At 41.9% G+C, this 18,449-nt stretch overlaps 1 protein-coding gene across 1 annotated transcript in view; it reads right to left on the reverse strand.

Annotated features, from left to right (window-relative positions):
* Positions 1-18,449, reverse strand: part of LOC310749355 (unconventional myosin-IXa-like) — a 141,481-nt gene that overhangs the window by 95,186 nt on the left and 27,846 nt on the right. The window contains 1 exon segment of the mRNA XM_083586090.1: positions 6,314-7,226. Coding sequence (XP_083442216.1) covers positions 6,314-7,156 — 843 coding nt within the window. The 5' untranslated portion in view covers positions 7,157-7,226.

Raw genomic sequence — 18,449 nt, forward strand, 5'->3', positions numbered from 1 at the left:
TCAGCAGCTCTCAGATAATTTGGGGGGGGGCATTCCAGAAGGCAGTCATCACCACTGTTTGAGTCTGTTTTCTCGTATATAAGCCATAAGTCTAAATTTATCCACATAAGCTACTGAATGTTATGAACAATACTCAAGTCATGTATCTTCAAATATCCTAGTGGCTATTCCTAATGAAACTGGAAATCAAATACTACCTTTGCAACCAATTAGTTTAAAACTTTTGTTTCCATTGCTTCTCTTTAGCAAAATGCCCTCTGTTATTTGATCAGGATGCTTCCATTGCCAGTTGGCATCCCAGCAGACCAGGGGCCACATACTACAATAGATTTATAATTGTCTGAATTTTTCAAAAAGCATGCCTTGCGTCACTCAGTGCCTAACAATGCCAGCTCCTCAGATTGAGGTACCAAGGACAGCAGCTGTAAAAATGCTAACTGTAAAAACTCTATATTGTACAGTATGCAGGCAAGAATCAGAAAGCATGCCAACCCAAATTTTACTAAGGCTACTCTTACAGCAATAGCAACTGATCTCACACCAACTGATTCTATCACGAGTATGTGCCATATGAATAGAAGACTGTGTAGTTCTATATGGGTGCATGTATTTGGCAGTGAATGGAAACCCAAGCAATATTTTAAAAGCATCAAAATGAGATTATAATATAAAAATCTTCTAGATGGCAGCACATCTGATATCCTAGAGATTTGTGTACTGTACTTAACTGCAGTAGGAAAATGGTGACTTCTTGTTATGAACTTTCCACTCAAAAGATACTACATTATTATAGGGTGCAACACCAGGGCACCCCATGGGTTGAGAAAATAGATCAAACATTTAGGTTTGATACCATTATTATTTTGTGGTATGGTTCTTTATTACTTTAGTAATAATATTAAATGGTTAAAAACCACCCTAAGCAGCATGATTACAGTTGGATAGGATATAAAAAGTTCTTATTAACTTCTATTTGTTGAATGTGGTAGATGTAAGCTAAAATCCAAGCCAGCATATCTAAAACCAAAATACCAAGACAGAGTTTAATTTGGCAACAGTAACATGCTCATTAAATAGATGTTTACTAAGCACCTCTTCTCTCCACCCCTAGAAATTTATATAGAAAATGCAACTCCGCTGTAAAAAGATGACAAGTGACAACATGCCTGACATAAAAGATATTTCCTCTTAAAGGTTTGGAATGATAACATAAAAGAGACCCCAGAACACAAATACAGCTGTAGTCAGCAGACCCAGCTTTAATCCATTTGTTGTTATCACTTTTGATAGGCACACTGGCTAGAACTTCAAATATAATGGAATCAACAACACAAGCAGATTATCCAGAGAAATATTTAGAATGAGGATAATTTTAAAAAGTATAATGTACAGTTCAAAGCTTTTAAAACAAGTTTCAAATCTTATGGAAAGTCAGAGAATATCTTACTCATGATACAATAGCACTAAAGAACATCGGTCATTATTTTTCCACGTTTTCTCTTATCTACACATGTATATATTATGCCTTGTGCTTGCAAGGCTGGCTCATAATAATATTCTTGGTTGTTAATTAGAGCTGAGAGAAGATGGACTGAACATCAAAGAACCTTGATTAAAGGAATATGGAGAAATTAAGGAGTGAGAGAAGAGAGTTAGACACATCTAAGCACCTTTATGCTCAACTGGTCTGAGCAATAGAAAATCCTAGTGGGAATACCAAGAAATGGCATGGAAGAGGCACATGATCCCTCTCCCCCGCTACTTGCCTTATACCAAGGAACAAACACTTGGGACACTATTTGAATTATAGTTCCTCAAGCTGTATCATTCTGTACTGGAGTCAGATCAACTCTGCCACAGGAAGCCACATAAAACTGAGTGGCCACTTGGTGCTCCTGAGCATGGGTTGCTGTCACTACAGTTGTGGGAAACAATCCAGCTAGAGTTCTTGGACTGCTTAAGCAGAAGTTGTTCTATTCTCTGTCTAAAATGGCATATTTGATGTGCTATTAAGTGTTGATTTCAAAATTGTATCCATTGCTTTGTCATAACCTGCCCTGTGACCTTATAGGGAAGGGCAGAAAAGAAATCCTACAAACAAAAATATATGCTGTACTGTAGCAGCAACATCTACACGTCTCAAAGTAAAGAGAATGATTAATCTGATATTGCACTTTATTATTCCAATAATTTTTATTTTTTCTTTGTTTGCCTTCTCTATTTTTAACAAAGTTAGTTTCACCATACGCCACTTCCCAACCTTTAACCAGCAACCAATAGACAGTGGCATGAAATATTCCCATTTTGAGCAAATAACCATTCTGGTCACTGTAAATGTATGAATTGTCATTTTTGAATCTTCAAAAGAAACCTATCTGGCAGCATTCTGTCCACATGCCAATACAATACATTCTTACAGTAAAGGGCTTTGACTGACTGTTGATGGAGATTCTACATTGCAGACAGTATCATACTTGTAGTTAGATTGGCTCCATTGCTGCTCCTAGTGCTTATAGCTGCATAAACTGCTGCTGAATTTATGTTTAGCTCACTGCTGATGTTATTGTTGTATAATAATCATTCCCTATCCCACATGCATTAGTATGACCACTGTTGTCATTTAGTTGTCATTTTTAATAGTATACGTTGTCTCGGGTGCTGTTGAGAAGAAAAGAAATGTATGCACATAAAACATGGACAGGAAGAAACAGCATATGAAATCGCCCTCAAAATATCAGACACCGCAAATCACAGTTGATCACCACTGGCTCTTGAGTAGTTAATAGGTTTCTGAGAAATTCTGAGTATCTTTAATTAGTGGAATGAATATTAGCTTTGTCACTATACGTATACAGCTCAGGGAATTTCATATGTTAATCCAGTTGATTCATGTAGAGAAAGAATGAGTCTTCTCAGAGAAGAGTTTATTGTCTTTGGCAGATTTCAAATGCCAGTTGTCACAATGATTGCTTATTGAATGCTTATTGTTTTACCAAAGAATAAATGAGTGTTTTCTTCTTTTAGACACTTGGTTTAATCAATCTAAATATAAAAGAGCATTGAAGAAAGTCCATTGCTTCTCCATAAATAGCTGGAACTGACTGAAACAGATGCTACCTACCAGACACTGCATTTTCATATTATTTTGATAGCACAAAGAATTCCCTAAATCCCTAGACAAATGGGAAAGCATGAGATGCTGAATCAGAGCACTGTCAAGCAAACTAGCTAGGAAGCAGCACAGCTGGAGCTTGGATGACAGAAAGGGAAAGTCCCACCAAAAGTAATTTCATTCTAAAATGTGAGGAAGAGGGCTGTGAAACAGGACTTCGTAAAGAAAACTAGTAGCTGAGACCCAGATTAAGGGAGGATCACAACAGGGGGGGGGGGGGAATGGGCATGGGGCAAAACAGCAGGCTAGAAACAGAGGAGGGTAAGAGCAACAAAATACTTGGCAAGTGTGACTAGGGCTGGGTAGGAAAATTGCTGACATGAATGGGGGAAGGGGAGAGTGGAAGTGAAGAAAGGAGAGGTTCACTCTCAGTTCTGATTGAGTATAAGGGAGGAAAATAACGAAGAGCAGATGTCAGAGGAATTTTGCTTAAAAATACATTTTTTGAGCTATCACACCTTCAGACTTCCAAACATTTCCAAGATCCAAAGCAGCTCTTGGCAATTTCCTGGTGAATATCACTGTGGCAGTGTAATGCACCTTAACTGACTTCCAGTAGTAATAAACTAAAATATATTCCCAATGGAGGGAAAGTTCAGAGTATGTTTTACGTTCTACATGCCATCCTATGCAACATCAACATTTGCCACTGTTAGAAACTCAGGTATATAAAAGCTAGGAGCCAAATGGATCCTTAAGCCAAGGTTACAGTGGCCAAAACAGAATGTCTAGTTGGGCAAGATGGCTCTAAAATCTTATTTGTCAAATTACCGTATTTTTCGCTCTATAAGACGCACCAGACCACAAGACGCACCTAGTTTTTGGAGGAGGAAAACAAGAAAAAAAATACTCTGAATCTCAGAAGCCAGAACAGCAAGAGGGATCGCTGCGCAGTGAAAGCAGCAATCCCTCTTGCTGTTCTGGCTTCTGGGATAACTGCACAGCCTGCATTAGCTCCATAAGACGCACACACATTTCTCCTTACTTTTTAGGAGGGAAAAAGTGAGTCTTATAGAGCAAAAAATACGGTATGGACTGACTGTAATCGGTGTTAGGAACTGAGATATGAAAGCTAGGAGCTGAATGGCACCTTAAACCTAGGTTATGCGAACAACAATGGAATGTCTAAACACACTTTTTAATAACAAGAATACAAAGCTGAAAATGAATGAACTGCAGCTAAAATATTATGTTCATTTTTCACATGGTCTAGTCCTTCCCCTGCCCATCCCCCTAATATTCTTAAAAGGGTCTCTTCTCCAGTTTTCAGAGAGTAGCCAGAAGTGGGGAGGCAGAAAAAGGTCCTCCTTTCCTTCCACTCTGCAGTTTAAATCTGAAATACTGCACTCAGATTTCAGAAACTGCTCGCCCTAATGAAATTCTTGGTTGCAAAATGTGCCTAGAACAATGGCAGTTTTGAACACTGATTGTGATTATCAGTTAAACATCTGGCTAGTTCAGATGATAACCTTGAGTTTGGTTAAGAACTTTGAGAACTTAAAGAAGAAAAATCACTTTATCCAAGGACAGTCCACATATATATTGGCCTATTCCTACCTCTTTTTCTTAATGGTGACATGGACCATTCATAACGTAGGAATATTCTTCACAAATGTGAGCAAGGCAGTGGGGTGGGTAAGTGAAGACAAGCTACAATAATTAACTATAACGTTGTTCACTGCTTCTGCTCAGGCTGCACAGAAAGCACATTTTGATTCCTGAAATTCATTCTGACTGTGCAGATAAAATATAACTGCTAGAATTCTACAGGATCTGGTATTAGTGTGTTAAAACAGTCAATGCACCACCAGATGGAGATGCCAGGTGCCATCATGGCACCCAAGCATCTTCCCTTGGTTGCAAGTGGCTGATAGTCAGATGCAAAATGTGCCTGTCTAATTTCGAACACTGCTGATGTCCTCCCCCAGCCCTTGTGGTGCCGGTTTAAGCCAGGTAAACAAGGAGCCAGGCTTTGGGAAGGAGGCATGAAGCTCTGGCAAGGTCCTAGACCTAGAACCACCACCACCCCATCTCCTTCCCAAAGTCTGGAAGCAGAGGAAGCAAGATTTGCTACTTACTAGATTTGTGTCCTGGTTTTTTTTACTAGAGTTCCCAAATCAGATTGCAGCATGCATAACATGCAATATATTCATTTAAAACATTTATACTTTAAAAACTCTCTGTGGCAGCTCTCAAAAATGTGGAACTCCCTCCCCATAAAGGTGTGTTAAATATTTTTATTATATGGTTTTCAGATGCACCTCTGTACCTGGGCCTTTGAAAAGTAAGACTTGTGTGATTGTTATGAGGCCACCTCTGTTGTCTGATGCAAATTCTTTGGTTTGTTTTATTGACTTTTAATACTGTATGATGATATTATTGTAAGTTGCCTGATGGTGAAGGGTAGGTAAGAAATCTCTTAAACAAACAAAACCTTTCATTCCTCTTTACAAAGAAGCAGGAGAAGGAGCAACTGGAACTGATCCAGGAATAAGCGTATGGTGGAATTATTGCCCACTTCTCACACTCTCCTCCTAATATTAAGTTTTCCCTTTGTTAAAACACTAACAACAGGAACTGCAAACCCATTTGCAGTAATATCAGTGCTTCACTTCTGACCTTTTAGAATTAAGTTTATATAATTACCTAAGGTATTCGGAGAAAAAAACCCATTAGTTATTTCTAACAAATTTAAGTTCAGAAGTCTCATTTTTCAGGACACGTACCACAAACTCAGCCAATTCCAACACTATGTTTTGGAATGCCATGATTCTCAGTGACAAATACACATGATGAATACATATGACGAATATACATGGAAGACATTATAATACAACATAGTCCATAAGGGTTTTCCAGAAAAGATTTGTGAGTAGGATAAAGCATGACTGCCAGATCCTGTTCATAGTTCTTTGGTGTAAAAAATCCATATGGATTTAAAATTCCAAGGTAATGTTTTCCACATGTCTTCACAGAAAAGTTACAAAAGCAGAAGAGCCTTGCATATCGCTATCAGTTGGGGGTGAATGGCTCCAGGCTCCAGGACAGAATGGTAATCATAAGACATAAATACTTTATAACACACTATGAATGATGGGGTGGGAAGCTATATTATAAGCTGCAGCAAGACTTTCATCTTACCTCAAGTACTGGTCCAGCTCCAAGAATTATTTGTTCTACTCCACTAGCAAATCCTTTTTGGCTAAGAGCAGTGAGGTGATGAATCAAGAAATTTGTGCTCTGTGTTTTCCCAGACCCACTTTCTCCAGAAATGACTATACACTGGTTCTTCCGACGCTGAAGCATAGCATGGTATGCTACATCAGCTACTGCATAAATGTGGGGCTCCAGCTTTCCAAGCTGATGGTTATCATACATTTTGACATACTTAGGGTTGTAAATAGGGAGAAATTTGAATGGATTTATTACTATTAGTATGCTCCCAACGTATGTGTAAATTTTCTCCTGTTTAAAACGATTTCTAAGGTTTTCTAGGAGAGTTCTCTCATTCAAGTCTGGCAAAGCACATAAATCATCATAGTCTTTGTACTGCGGTTGAGGAAGGAAGCCACGTTCCATCATCCTGCGCCGCTCTTCTGTCACCTGCAACCAGGACTGGAGACTGGCATAATGTATTGACCCATCTAGGTTCTTTTCCCTTAGAAGAAAGCGATAGTCCTCTCCACTCAAACGGTTCTCTAGGGCCATTCGGGGCCACAACATCATGCGCTGGACAGGGCAGTCTGTGGGGTTGAGGATCCATTCTTCCCCACCAAATTCCTTCACTTCTGCCAAAACGTAGCATTTTGTTTTGTCCAGTTGAAGTTTGTTAATGAGAGAGTCTATCACCTCAGCAGCTGTGGAAGTTTTTCGTGCAATAACAGGACAATAGATGGTCCCTTCAGCAATGTTCCCAGGGTATATGTGTAGTGTGTGTTCGCTGTCCTCAAAGCGTCTTCTTCCTCCAACATCATTTCCACTCATATTGGACTTCTTCCCATCAGTAACAGTAATCCATCTTTAGAATGGTTGAATAATGGTCATGGCATCAGCACTACAAAATGAAAGCAAAAAATAGTTTATTGATAGGATATTTTCAATCAGCAAGTTTGTTTGTTTGTTTTTTGAAAACTTGAGGTCACTTGGGCTTCTAGTGACAAAGATGAATCTAGGCACACTCCAAGACCATGTACCTGCTTCTTCATGGGGAGCATGACCCCATCCAAAGTCCAGAACTTGGGAACCACCCACCATGTCTTGCCTGGATTCAGAGTAAACTGGCCCTCATTCAGCCCACCACCAAGTCCAAGAACAAGTCCAGGATTTGCACAGCTTTTCCTGATTTAGGTGTTACAGAGAAGCAGAGCTGGGCATCATCAGCATACTGATGACACCTCACCCCAAATCTCCAAATGACCCCTCCCAATGTCTTCAGATAAATTTTAAACAAACTGGGACCAAGATGGTAATCTGCTTCATCCAAGAGTACTTGTTTGTTGTCAATCAACGTTCTGCACTGTGCAAAGTCTAAGATTTCAGGCAAATGCCCAGTTCAATTTTAAATGGGCCAAACCATTTTTAAAGAACATCGCACAAATACAGAATATTCAAATGGTGTACTGGTGACAAAAGTAAACCAGCTGTATTCTGATTCTGAATGCATCCGTTCCCTTAAAGAAGTTTTATTTGCTTACATCTCACTGTAGACTACTTATTTATGTTTATGTGATTCATCCTCGTGCACATAGCTGAAGTTTCAGAAACAAATTACTGTCTTGTTTGCTAAATATGTACATCTCCACAAAAACAGCACGCCAAAGAATAAACTTAGCAAGAAGGTCTTACCCTCTGCAGGTATTCAGGATACACGCAGGAGATCGGGAACACTGCTATTATACTTCACATGTAATAACAAATGGAAACATTTCCTGAAAGCCAATTCCCATGAAGCTATTATATAGATACCCACGCTTGCCAGCTGGCTGCCAGGAAGCTTTACATTTAACCTTCACAATGCATCTGAGGGGAAAGACTGCATAAATTATAATGGCACTCTCTAATGTCCCCAATATGAAATGATTAAGATGTAAATGAACATTTTTAAAAAGAACATTTGAGCTGTCACAAGCTAAAGAAATTATCTCCTGCAGATTTCCCATTATGAAGCAGGCCAGTCACTAGCTCTTAGCACATAATGGGAGGCAAACATTTTCAGAGTATGGTAGTAGTCCAATAGAAGGGTTGCAGTTTATTCATTATTTCCATTCACAGGACAACAAGTGCTTGAGAATGCTACAGGAAATCCTGCTAGGCAAATTATAACAAGGTGCAGGAAAAAGTATACTTTTAGTATACCTGTTCTGGAATGTCTTTTACAAATAGTAGCAGGATTAGCTTTGTGATACATTGCAGAGGTTCAGTACAGATATGATCAGAAATAGTCTTTTGCTTTGCCACTTTTTCAAGCTGGTAAATCACATTTAAAGAACTACTGTACTGGTGTTGTCTGTGATCTTTGATCATAGCTCCTGAAGAAGGAGCATTCCACACCAAAGCATGTAGAGCTACAATAAAAAAATATTGTACCTGTGAGCCCTGGAGTTTGTACTCTTCCTTCTATTACATAAAATAGTACAAGACCTCTCTTTCAAGGCAGTTTGTATAGCATCAGAAGAGTTTGGATTCTTGATTTTCACTGATGCAATAAACAGTTATATATGTGGATTGATTGCCAGCTACACAAAGGCTTCCGCCGGTGGGTTCCACTGCTATGCTCTGACGGCGGCCTAAATATAGCAAGGGATTGCTGCTTTGTGTGGCTGTGCCTCCAAAGCAACTTACTGACCCTTGCTGACCTCCAGGACAGCCTATAATACCCTTCCTGAGCAAAAGGTTACTTGGTTCACTTACGCTGCTTCCTCTTGGCCTAAGCCATGTTCCTATTTTTCATCTTTGCTGCTACTTGCCTCCCTGCACATTGCCCAATTCATCCTCTTTGTCAGCATCCTTATCTTTGCTTCTCCTACATTCACCTGAAGATTGATTATCTGATTATTTCTTCTAGTTCTATTCAGATAGTGCTTACTGCCATACTCCAAAAGAACCTCAGCTATTAGCTATACCTTCCTTAAGCAGCTTCTCAACTGACTGTCCCCAACCCACTCCCACCAACCCTGCCCTCAATCTTCCTGCAGCTACTCATAATTCAGAAGCAATAGGCAAATAATATCTAAAACTTAGGTCAACACATTCTCTATTTGTCGCAAGGGCAACCAACACATGTGTTCCAGATACTTCAGAAGTAACCAACATGGTGCTCTCCATATGCTGTGAACTACTTCCCTTATTTCTGACAACTGGCTACCCTGGCTGGGAACAACAGAAAATGCAATCCACAACATTTGAAGGCACTGCAATGGCTGCCCTGTATCAGCCACTGGAAGCACCAAAGCTAAGCTAATCTGCTTCTCCCCCCCCCCCCCCCAAATTTGGCAACCAGAACAGGAATGAAGGCAGAGTCATGGCTATGGAAACAAAATTTAACCAGCAGCCCAGCTGAGGAAGTGGGAACTTTGGTCATTCAAACTTAAATCCCTTCTCAGTGTGGTCCTTCAGCAAAACAAGACACTAATGAGGGCATACTAATAACTACATGCAGTGCCTTTAGAGCATTAAAAAATTGGGATTATTTCAATCCAGGTGGTTTTGATGCAGTGGAATGGAAAATATTACACAGGTAAAGAATGAGCAGCAATGACGTGGCATATTTTAATCAATCCTTTAAAATGAAAAAAGTTTGACCCCTCTCACTTGTTAACACATCACAAACTCCTGAGAACAGGAAGCTTTAGCAAGGCCGTTATGGTGCCAGCCTGTCTGCAGTACTTCCCATATCACCACATGATGTTATTACACTGGCAAAACTTAGTCATCAAGTGGACATAAAAGCTATATGCAGATCCGCTATCTAGGTAAGGTAAAAGTAAGGACCCCTGGACGGTTAAGTCCAGTCAAAGGCGACTATGGGGTGCAGCGCTCATCTCACTTTTTAGGCCGAGGAACCCGGCATTTGTCCACAGACAGCTTTCTGGGTCATGTGGCCAGCATGACTAAATTGCTACTGGCGCACAGAGGAATGTGAGGAGTGCCAGAGCACATGGAAACACCATTTACCTTCCCAAGTATTTATCTACTTACACTGGTATACTTTCGAACTGCTACATTGGCAGAAGCTGGGACACAGCAACGGGAGCTCACTCCATTGTGCAGATTCAAACTGCTCAGTGGTTTAGACTACAGTGCCACCTGCAGATCTGCTACCTACTGGTTCCAAGCCCCAATCATGATAATGATAACGATAAAGATAATGATAATGATTTTTTTTATACTTATAATTTTATTTATACTTATAATTTTTTATTTATACCCCACCCTCCCCAGCCAAGGCTGGGCTCAGGGCGGCTAATGTAGGAACATGATGTAGGAACACATAAAGCAGGATCTCAACTAAACCACTGATGGGATCATGGTTTCTCACAACAGTCTAGGCAGGAACCATAGTTAGGCTAGAGGGGACAGTTTGTTTTCAGCATAAACACCTTGTCCATTTCTTAAAAAGTCTTCCTCTAAGGGTAGCCTTGCTCATCTCTGACCTCATACCCTATTATATCCTTGCTATGACTTTCACTTCTATAAATTTCCCACTATCAGACAACTGAAGATAGATCTGTTCCCTATGTTCTCTCTTGCTGCGCTCTCCACCTGGAACTCCTCCCAGAAACCCTTCAAGATTCCACATATCACCCCCCTCAAAATCCACCTCTGTCATGAAAATAAAATAAAAACCTAAATTTACTTTGTTGTAGTCCCCAATATTTAACAGTATAATCTGCTTCGGCAGAATGCTGCTTGTGTTATCATACGTTCTTACTATAATATTAGCCGAGAAGTCACCCTTAAGAAAAAGTGTCATGATACACACTTTCTCCAGGCTAATAGGAGTAGTAGTATCCAGTCAGCCATTCAGCCCAACGGAAGTACCCCTTCAAGGATATACCGTATTTTTTGCACCATAACACTCACTTTTTTCCTCCTAGAAAGTAAGGGGAAATGTCTGTGCATGTTATGGAGGGAATGCCTACGGGTGGCGGGGGGATCTGCTGCAGTCGTGAGCAGAGGATCCATGGTTCCCCTTCCTTCCCTCCTCCGTGGCTTGCTTTGAAACAGCAAAGCGGGAGAAGAGCCGCTGAGTGGGGAGGAGAGAGGGACAGAGAGCCTGCTTCTTTAAAGGAGCAAAGCGGGAGAGGAGAGGAGCCGCTTACACGAGTGTAAGCGGCTCCTGTCCAGTTGGTTCCTTTAAAGCAAGCAGGCTCTCTGTCCCTCTCTCCTCCCCACTCAGCTCGCTACATAGCAGCAAAGTTTTTCAGCTCGCTAAGCTGGGGATGAGCGGGGAGGAGGGAGAAAAGCAGAGCCTGCTTGCTTTAAAGGAGCAAAGTGGGAGAGGAGAGGAGCCTTCTCCCCTTATACCCCTCTTCTGCATTATTAGCAGCATCCTTCTCCACACACCCCACGCGTGCTCCTTGTCCCTTGAGTGCTTTTCCTTCCCTCCCCACTTAAAACGTGGTTACAAAGCACGGATCCACATGGATCCTCAGGATTTTTGCACTGAGTCACCCCAAATTCATCATCAGATCACATAGCATGTCCATGGCTACATCTTGCACCAAAAAAATCACGCACCCACTGTTGCCTGGGGCCGCAGTGGTGCAAAAACATGGTTACAAAGCATGGATCCACATGGATCCTCAGGATTTTTGCATTGGGCTACTCTAAACTCACTGTCAGATCACATGTCTGTGGCCACAGCATGAACCACAAAAATCATACATCCACTGTTTCGTTTAGAATATTTTTTTTCTTGTTTTCCTCCTCTAAAAACTACGTGCGTGTTATGGTCGGGTGCGTGTTATAGAGCGAAAAATACGGTAGGTACTTGTAATGACACACATCTGTGTACAGTATATGCATGGTGTTGTACTTAATAGAGCATGGCTCAAATTTGAGGATGAGGCTGAAATATCTCACTTTTAACAGAATCAATAAACTCTTTAATGCAATGGACCATAGCAAGCTTCTGAACTGGACCAAACATCCCAGTAGCACTTTGGGGGAAGCGGGGCGGGGGAAAGTTTAGGACACTGTTCCCACTGTCTCTGCATCTTCCTTTCTTGCTATTACTGCTGCTCCTTTAAGTTAATATTAGCTATAGTTTGTCCAGATTCAGGGGTGGGGGTGCTTAATCTAAGATGGTACACAAGCCTGAAGTTCATTCTCTTAATGCCAAACAAGACCAATCTTTGTTGCATCTGTTTCCCAAATATCAAATGTCAACCCTATAAATCAGTGATGGCCAAACTTGGCCCTCCAGCTGTTTTGAGACTACAACTCTCATCATCCCTGGCTAACAGGACCAGTGGTCAGGGATGGTGGGAATTGTAGTCCCAAAACAGCTGGAAGGACAAGTTTGGCCGTCACTGCTATAAATGAAGCTGCTGATAGTTTATTTTATGTATTCCCATATATGAATAACTTTTATCAGTAAATCTAAACAAAACCGAAGGGTTTCCAGCTACAGTTTCCCTGAAAACACTTTGTAGCTTTCATTAGCAATATCAGGTCCAAATAATGATTGAGCTACAGTGACCCATCTTGCCACAAAATGTGTAAAGTCAGTTATGGAATAATCCAGGAACACCAGCTTTAAAATTCACACAGATCTCAACATCTGCATTTTAGCAAAGGAAAGAAGCTAGCTACAAGAAAAGCATGCATTTTTGTCCAACTCCTGTGCTTTCAATGCAAGCTGGAAAATGTGGACGAGCCAATTGCTTCAATACATCTTATTAGGCCAATAAATGCTACCCAATGCATTATACTCCACTTAAGAACAATAATCCTGCCAAGTATGCACAGTAGCTCAAAGATAAAGATGACAATGCAGTGCCTTCCTCTCCAAAGCTGTTTGGTATGTTTTTTAAAAACCACCAAAACCTTAAAATTAAGCAAGGGCAAAAATGGAAAGCAACAATACAGAGAGGACATTGTTCACTGATAAACCATAAGGTCCTAATTTCAATTCCTGGCATCTCCAGTTAAAGAAGGGATGGTCAAGACTTTCAGGATGCTTCTCTACATCTGTACTACATATGGATCCTTGATATTTTTTTGGTTTACAGTATAAAAAGCAAAACAAAAAAACTCACTACCCCCCTTTTTAAAGGGGGGCATAGAGAAGGCTTCAAAAGATCTGAGGGAGCTCCACTGTGAAAGGCTTGTATATCACACAAAAACACAGTAAAGACATTTTGACAAAGCAGAACAAAATGAAGTATCAAAATAATTATAAATGGTACTGTGCGAAAGTTCCAAACAGAACTGCTTTTAAGCCCAAACCTTGGGACCACAGTCAACTAACCTGAAAGCTAACATCTAGAGGGAACCATAATACAGTGGTACCTTGGTTTATGAACTTAATCTGTTCTGGAAGCCCATTCTTAAACCAAAAGCATTCTTAAACCGAGGCATGCTTTCACTAATGAGGCCTCCCGCCGCCAGTGCCCTTGCACCATTCGGATTCTGTTCTTAGACCAAGGTAAAGTTCTCAAACCGGGACACTATTTCTGGTTTTGCAGAGTTTGTAAACCAAATCGTTCTTAAACCGGACTGTTCTTAAACCGAGGTACCACTGTACCTCTATACCAAGAAATATATGTTCCCCACCCGTCATTTACCTCAGTTTTAAAGAGCTGTTGCCTTCATTTCTTTCACTCCAAAATGGAAGATAGCAGTGTTAAACATTACACAGATAGCAACTGAAACTAAGCCACATGATCTACATAGTGAGAAGTCTGCATTTATTACACTTCCTGAAAATCTTCAAGTTGTGCATTACAAGTGAAAGTACTTCCCAAAATAATCTGTTAGGCTCCAGTTCATTCAGGGCAGCACACACATAACAAAAAGAAAATGAAACAGAGCCAAAACATCTCACCACAGTTTGCAACTGAGTATCTAAGTATCTAGAAGCTAACAAGGTTCGATTTCATGGCTTCCTGGTACTGTCCTATCAAACAGAATTACAAACGTTTTTAACATTCTGGAAAACAAAATGAACGTTTAGAAATAAATTAAAATAATTGTTTCAAAAGATGGTCTTTTTTCTATTCTCGCTCAACAAGTCTTTGAAAACAGTTGTAGGTAGCCAGGCAACAGATTATAATTTCAGCATCAAGATTTTCATGGTTATAGAAGGTAAAGGTAAAGGTAAAGGGACCCCTGATCATTAGGTCCAATCGCGGATGACTCTGGGGTTGCGGAGCTCATCTCGCTTTATTGGCCAAGGGAGCCAGCATACAGCTTCCGGGTCATGTGGCCAGCATGACTAAGCCGCTTCTGGCAAACCAGAGCAGCGCACGGAAATGCTGTTTACCTTACCACCGGAGCGGCACCTATTTATCTACTTGCACTTTGACGTACTTTCAAACTGCTAGGTGGGTAGGAGCTGGGACCAAGCAATGGGAGCTCATCCCACTGCGGGAATTTGAACTGCCGACCTTCTGATCGGCAAGCCCTAGGCTCTATGGTTTAACCCACAGTGCCACCCGCGTCCCAATGCCCACCCACATCCCAATAGAAGGTTACTCGCCCTTAAACAACAGCTTAGCATTCCTTTACTTAAGAAGTCCTTCTTAAGTAAGTAAGCAAACCAACATATTGAGAACATGGACTGTGCACATCCTGGCTAAACAGCATTTCCTTTAGTGCTTTTCCACTCATAATTTGCCTTCAACTGTCTCTGCTTCAATTTCAAAAGATGTCACTGTGAACAGAAAGCTGTGTTTGTGGCAAAGCAACAATGCATGAGGCATATATACAGTGCACTTACATTTGTAAATTACTTCTCATATATTTGAGCAAATCATGAAACAGTCCTGTTAAATTGGCCAGTGTTATTCCTATTTACTGATGGCAAGCTGTAGGAATAGTGACTTAAGGCCATACTGGTGAGTTTAAGCCTGGAGTTCTGCAGCTAAACCAGAGATTGGCAAGCTCCAATTCTGAGCCAGTATAGTACCTCAAATCACTTCATCATGAGCACAACTCAAGCCAGACATGAATATATGTTACCAAGTCAGACCATCAGTCCACCTCACAAAAAGGATATACTTATCGTTCACAAGAGAAAATGCTTCCATTGTCAAACGACTTCTGCCTCACAGGACACTCAGCACATGACTTCCAAGAACAGATGCATAGTATCATATGGTTTTGCTTGCGTTTTAAAAACTGAGTGGTTAGGATTTTTCTATGGCACATTTATTCAAACCATTAATGACTGATTATGCTGCTGGGCACATTATTATGCATTTGGGCCTTAAAACGGATCATTTCATACTAAAGTACAGTACTAGGATTAACAAAACAATTTGGCTGGTATCATTGCTTCCTAAAGCTTTTTTTCTATTTTTTTCTTTGCTACATCTATTCCTTAAAAGTTGAGGTTGGAGACATTTCTTTTGTTGACTTTGGGTCTTAAATACTTAAACTGCAATGGGGTAATCTTTCAACGTATTCATAATATTTCTCTTACAATATCAAGACACAGAAACTCAGCTTTCCATTTCATAGGCTGAAACTACAAGTGCCGCCTTAGCAAAAACATCAAAGCTATGAAGCAAACAAAAGTTAGAACTGGAAATAATTTTTCACCATATAATCCCAACATTGTCATTTCATCGTTTTCTGTAACAATGTGGAGTTACACCCTGCCTGCCAAGTATGTTCAGGTAACAAGACATTTGGAAACGTGATGAGATGTGACATGCCTGTAAATCAAGTTACTACTATCAGCTTGAGTTCAGTGGTTTAAGAATTTGGGAAATTTTGTCTGTTGTCTGAATAGCATTTGGGTCAAAGATTTTTATGTTCTTTGGCTTCCTTCATGCTTTACTTTGTTATTCTGAGGGTGATGGTGGTGACTACTATTTAGACCATTTTTCAAAGGTTTAGTGCAAGTGAAAAGCTTTCCTTTCAGGCTTTGAAACAAGTGATGGAAACTTCAGGCCCATGGGCCAGGAGTGTCCCTCCAGCCATCTCCCTAAGGCCACACCTCCTCTCCAGCCCTATGCACCCTCCTTAAGTGCTTTTGGCCAGCTGGAATTTGTCTGTGAACCATGTTTGCCTGAAAGGAAGATGGAGAAAAGGAGGGAGGTACGTGCAAATTATTAGGAGGTTTCGTTACAACCAAGTGGTATATACCGTATTTTTCGCACCATAGGACGCACCGGACAATAGGACGCACCTTGTTTTAGAGGGGGGAGAACAAGGGAAAAAAATTATTCCGCTCTCTGCCCAGCGCCCCTTCAGCGAAGTGGCAGGAGGCGCTGCGCAGAGAGTGGGAGAATTTTCCCCCTCTTGTTTTCCCGCTCTAAAACAAGGTGCCGTTTAAGGTGCGTTCAGGCGGCTACCTTGGAAGCCTGGAGAGCGAGAGGGGTCGGTGCGCACCGACCCCTCTCGCTCTCCAGGCTTCAGGTTCCTTTCGACCTGCTCTTTGGGGCTGGCGGGGGGAAGCCCACCACCAGCCCCAAAGAGCAGGTCAGGGAGCAGCGGAAAGGCACAGCGAAGAGGCTGCTGCCATAGTAACGCATGGGAGAGGGTCGCGGGGCTATGGCTTCTTTAGCCCCGCGCGCGCTCTCCCGGGTGGAGAGGTGACGCGTGCCTATGGAGGCTCCTGCCATAGGCGCGCGTCACCTCTCCAGCCGGGAGAGGGTCGTGGGGGGCTGCTTTAGCCCCGCGCGCGCTCTCCCGGGTGGAGAGGTGACGCGCGCCTATGGAGGCTCCTGCCATAGGCGTGCGTCACCTCTCCAGCCGGGAGAGGGTTGCGGGGGGGCTGCTTTAGCCCCGCGCGCGCTCTCCCGGGTGGAGAGGTGACGCGCGCCTATGGAGGCTCCTGCCATAGGCGCGCGTCACCTCTCCAGCCGGGAGAGGGTCGCGGGGGGCTGCTTTAGCCCCGCGCGCGCTCTCCCGGGTGGAGAGGTGACGCGCGCCTATGGAGGCTCCTGCCATAGGCGTGCGTCACCTCTCCAGCCGGGAGAGGGTCGCGGGGGGCTGCTTTAGCCCCGCGCGCACTCTCCCGGGTGGAGAGGTCACACGCGCGCCTATGGAGGCTCCTGCCATAGGCGCGCGTCACCTCTCCAGCCGGGAGAGGGTCGCAGGGCTATGGCGTCTTCGCTCCATAGGACGCACACACATTTCCCCTTCATTTTTGAAGGGGAAAAAGTGCGTCCTATAGAGCGAAAAATACGGTATATTTAGTTTCATTATAATCAAGTGGCATATATATTTCGTTAAATAAATATGTATATTATACACACACAAAACCCCTGGTTATTTGTGTTTGTTTGGAATGTAGCCTAGTCTACAAAATAAAGAGTCACATCCATTGCTCCATCCACTTTTGGCCTCTGGCTCCGTCTACCACTGACAGGGCAGAACTAAGGCTTAAAAAGGTCCCCCCCCCACCCTTGCTCTGAAGCAGAGGCAAATTTGTTTACTTTGCCCTTTTTTCCGGCTATTCTATATCTAAGGGCTGATCAATATACCCAAAATTATGATGCATTTATTTACAAGTTATAGTCTGCCTTTCAATCAAATGATTCCCAAAGCAGTTTACAAGCAGTTTTGGTTGCAGTACCAACCAACACACACACACACACACACACACACACACACACACACACACACTGGTCCTTTTCATACACCACTTAGTATTCTGGACAGGGCCAGGCTGTTTTCCTTCAGGGGCAACTAGGAGCTTAAAGAGTCTTCCTTATGGAAGTGAGGATGAAAACCAACTTCCTGCAGAGTCTCTTTTTCTAACGGATGGGGCCAGGATGGTGTTCCTATATCATTTAAATGCATTGTGCCTATTTGCAAGCACTAGTACACTCTGAGACACTCCAGAATTTGCCCTCTAGATTACCAGAGTCAACTTTGTTCAACACTATATTTTAATGTTTCTGTAACATTTATACGTATAAACCACTTAAGTGCCTATTTTAGCATTAAGTGGTATACAAATTAAACAGCAACCAGCTGAAAATATTAATTGCTCAAATGTTTGAATTGTGCTGCTTAATGCTTCTGGAACTTAGGGAAAGGCAATAGTGAAGAGTGACTTAATGCCAAAGGAAGTGTGGTAGTGTGAGGGTCAAATGCT

The sequence above is a fragment of the Podarcis filfolensis genome, assembly GCF_964270895.1.
Source record: "Podarcis filfolensis genome assembly, chromosome: 14".
Taxonomy (NCBI): Eukaryota; Metazoa; Chordata; class Lepidosauria; order Squamata; family Lacertidae; genus Podarcis; species Podarcis filfolensis.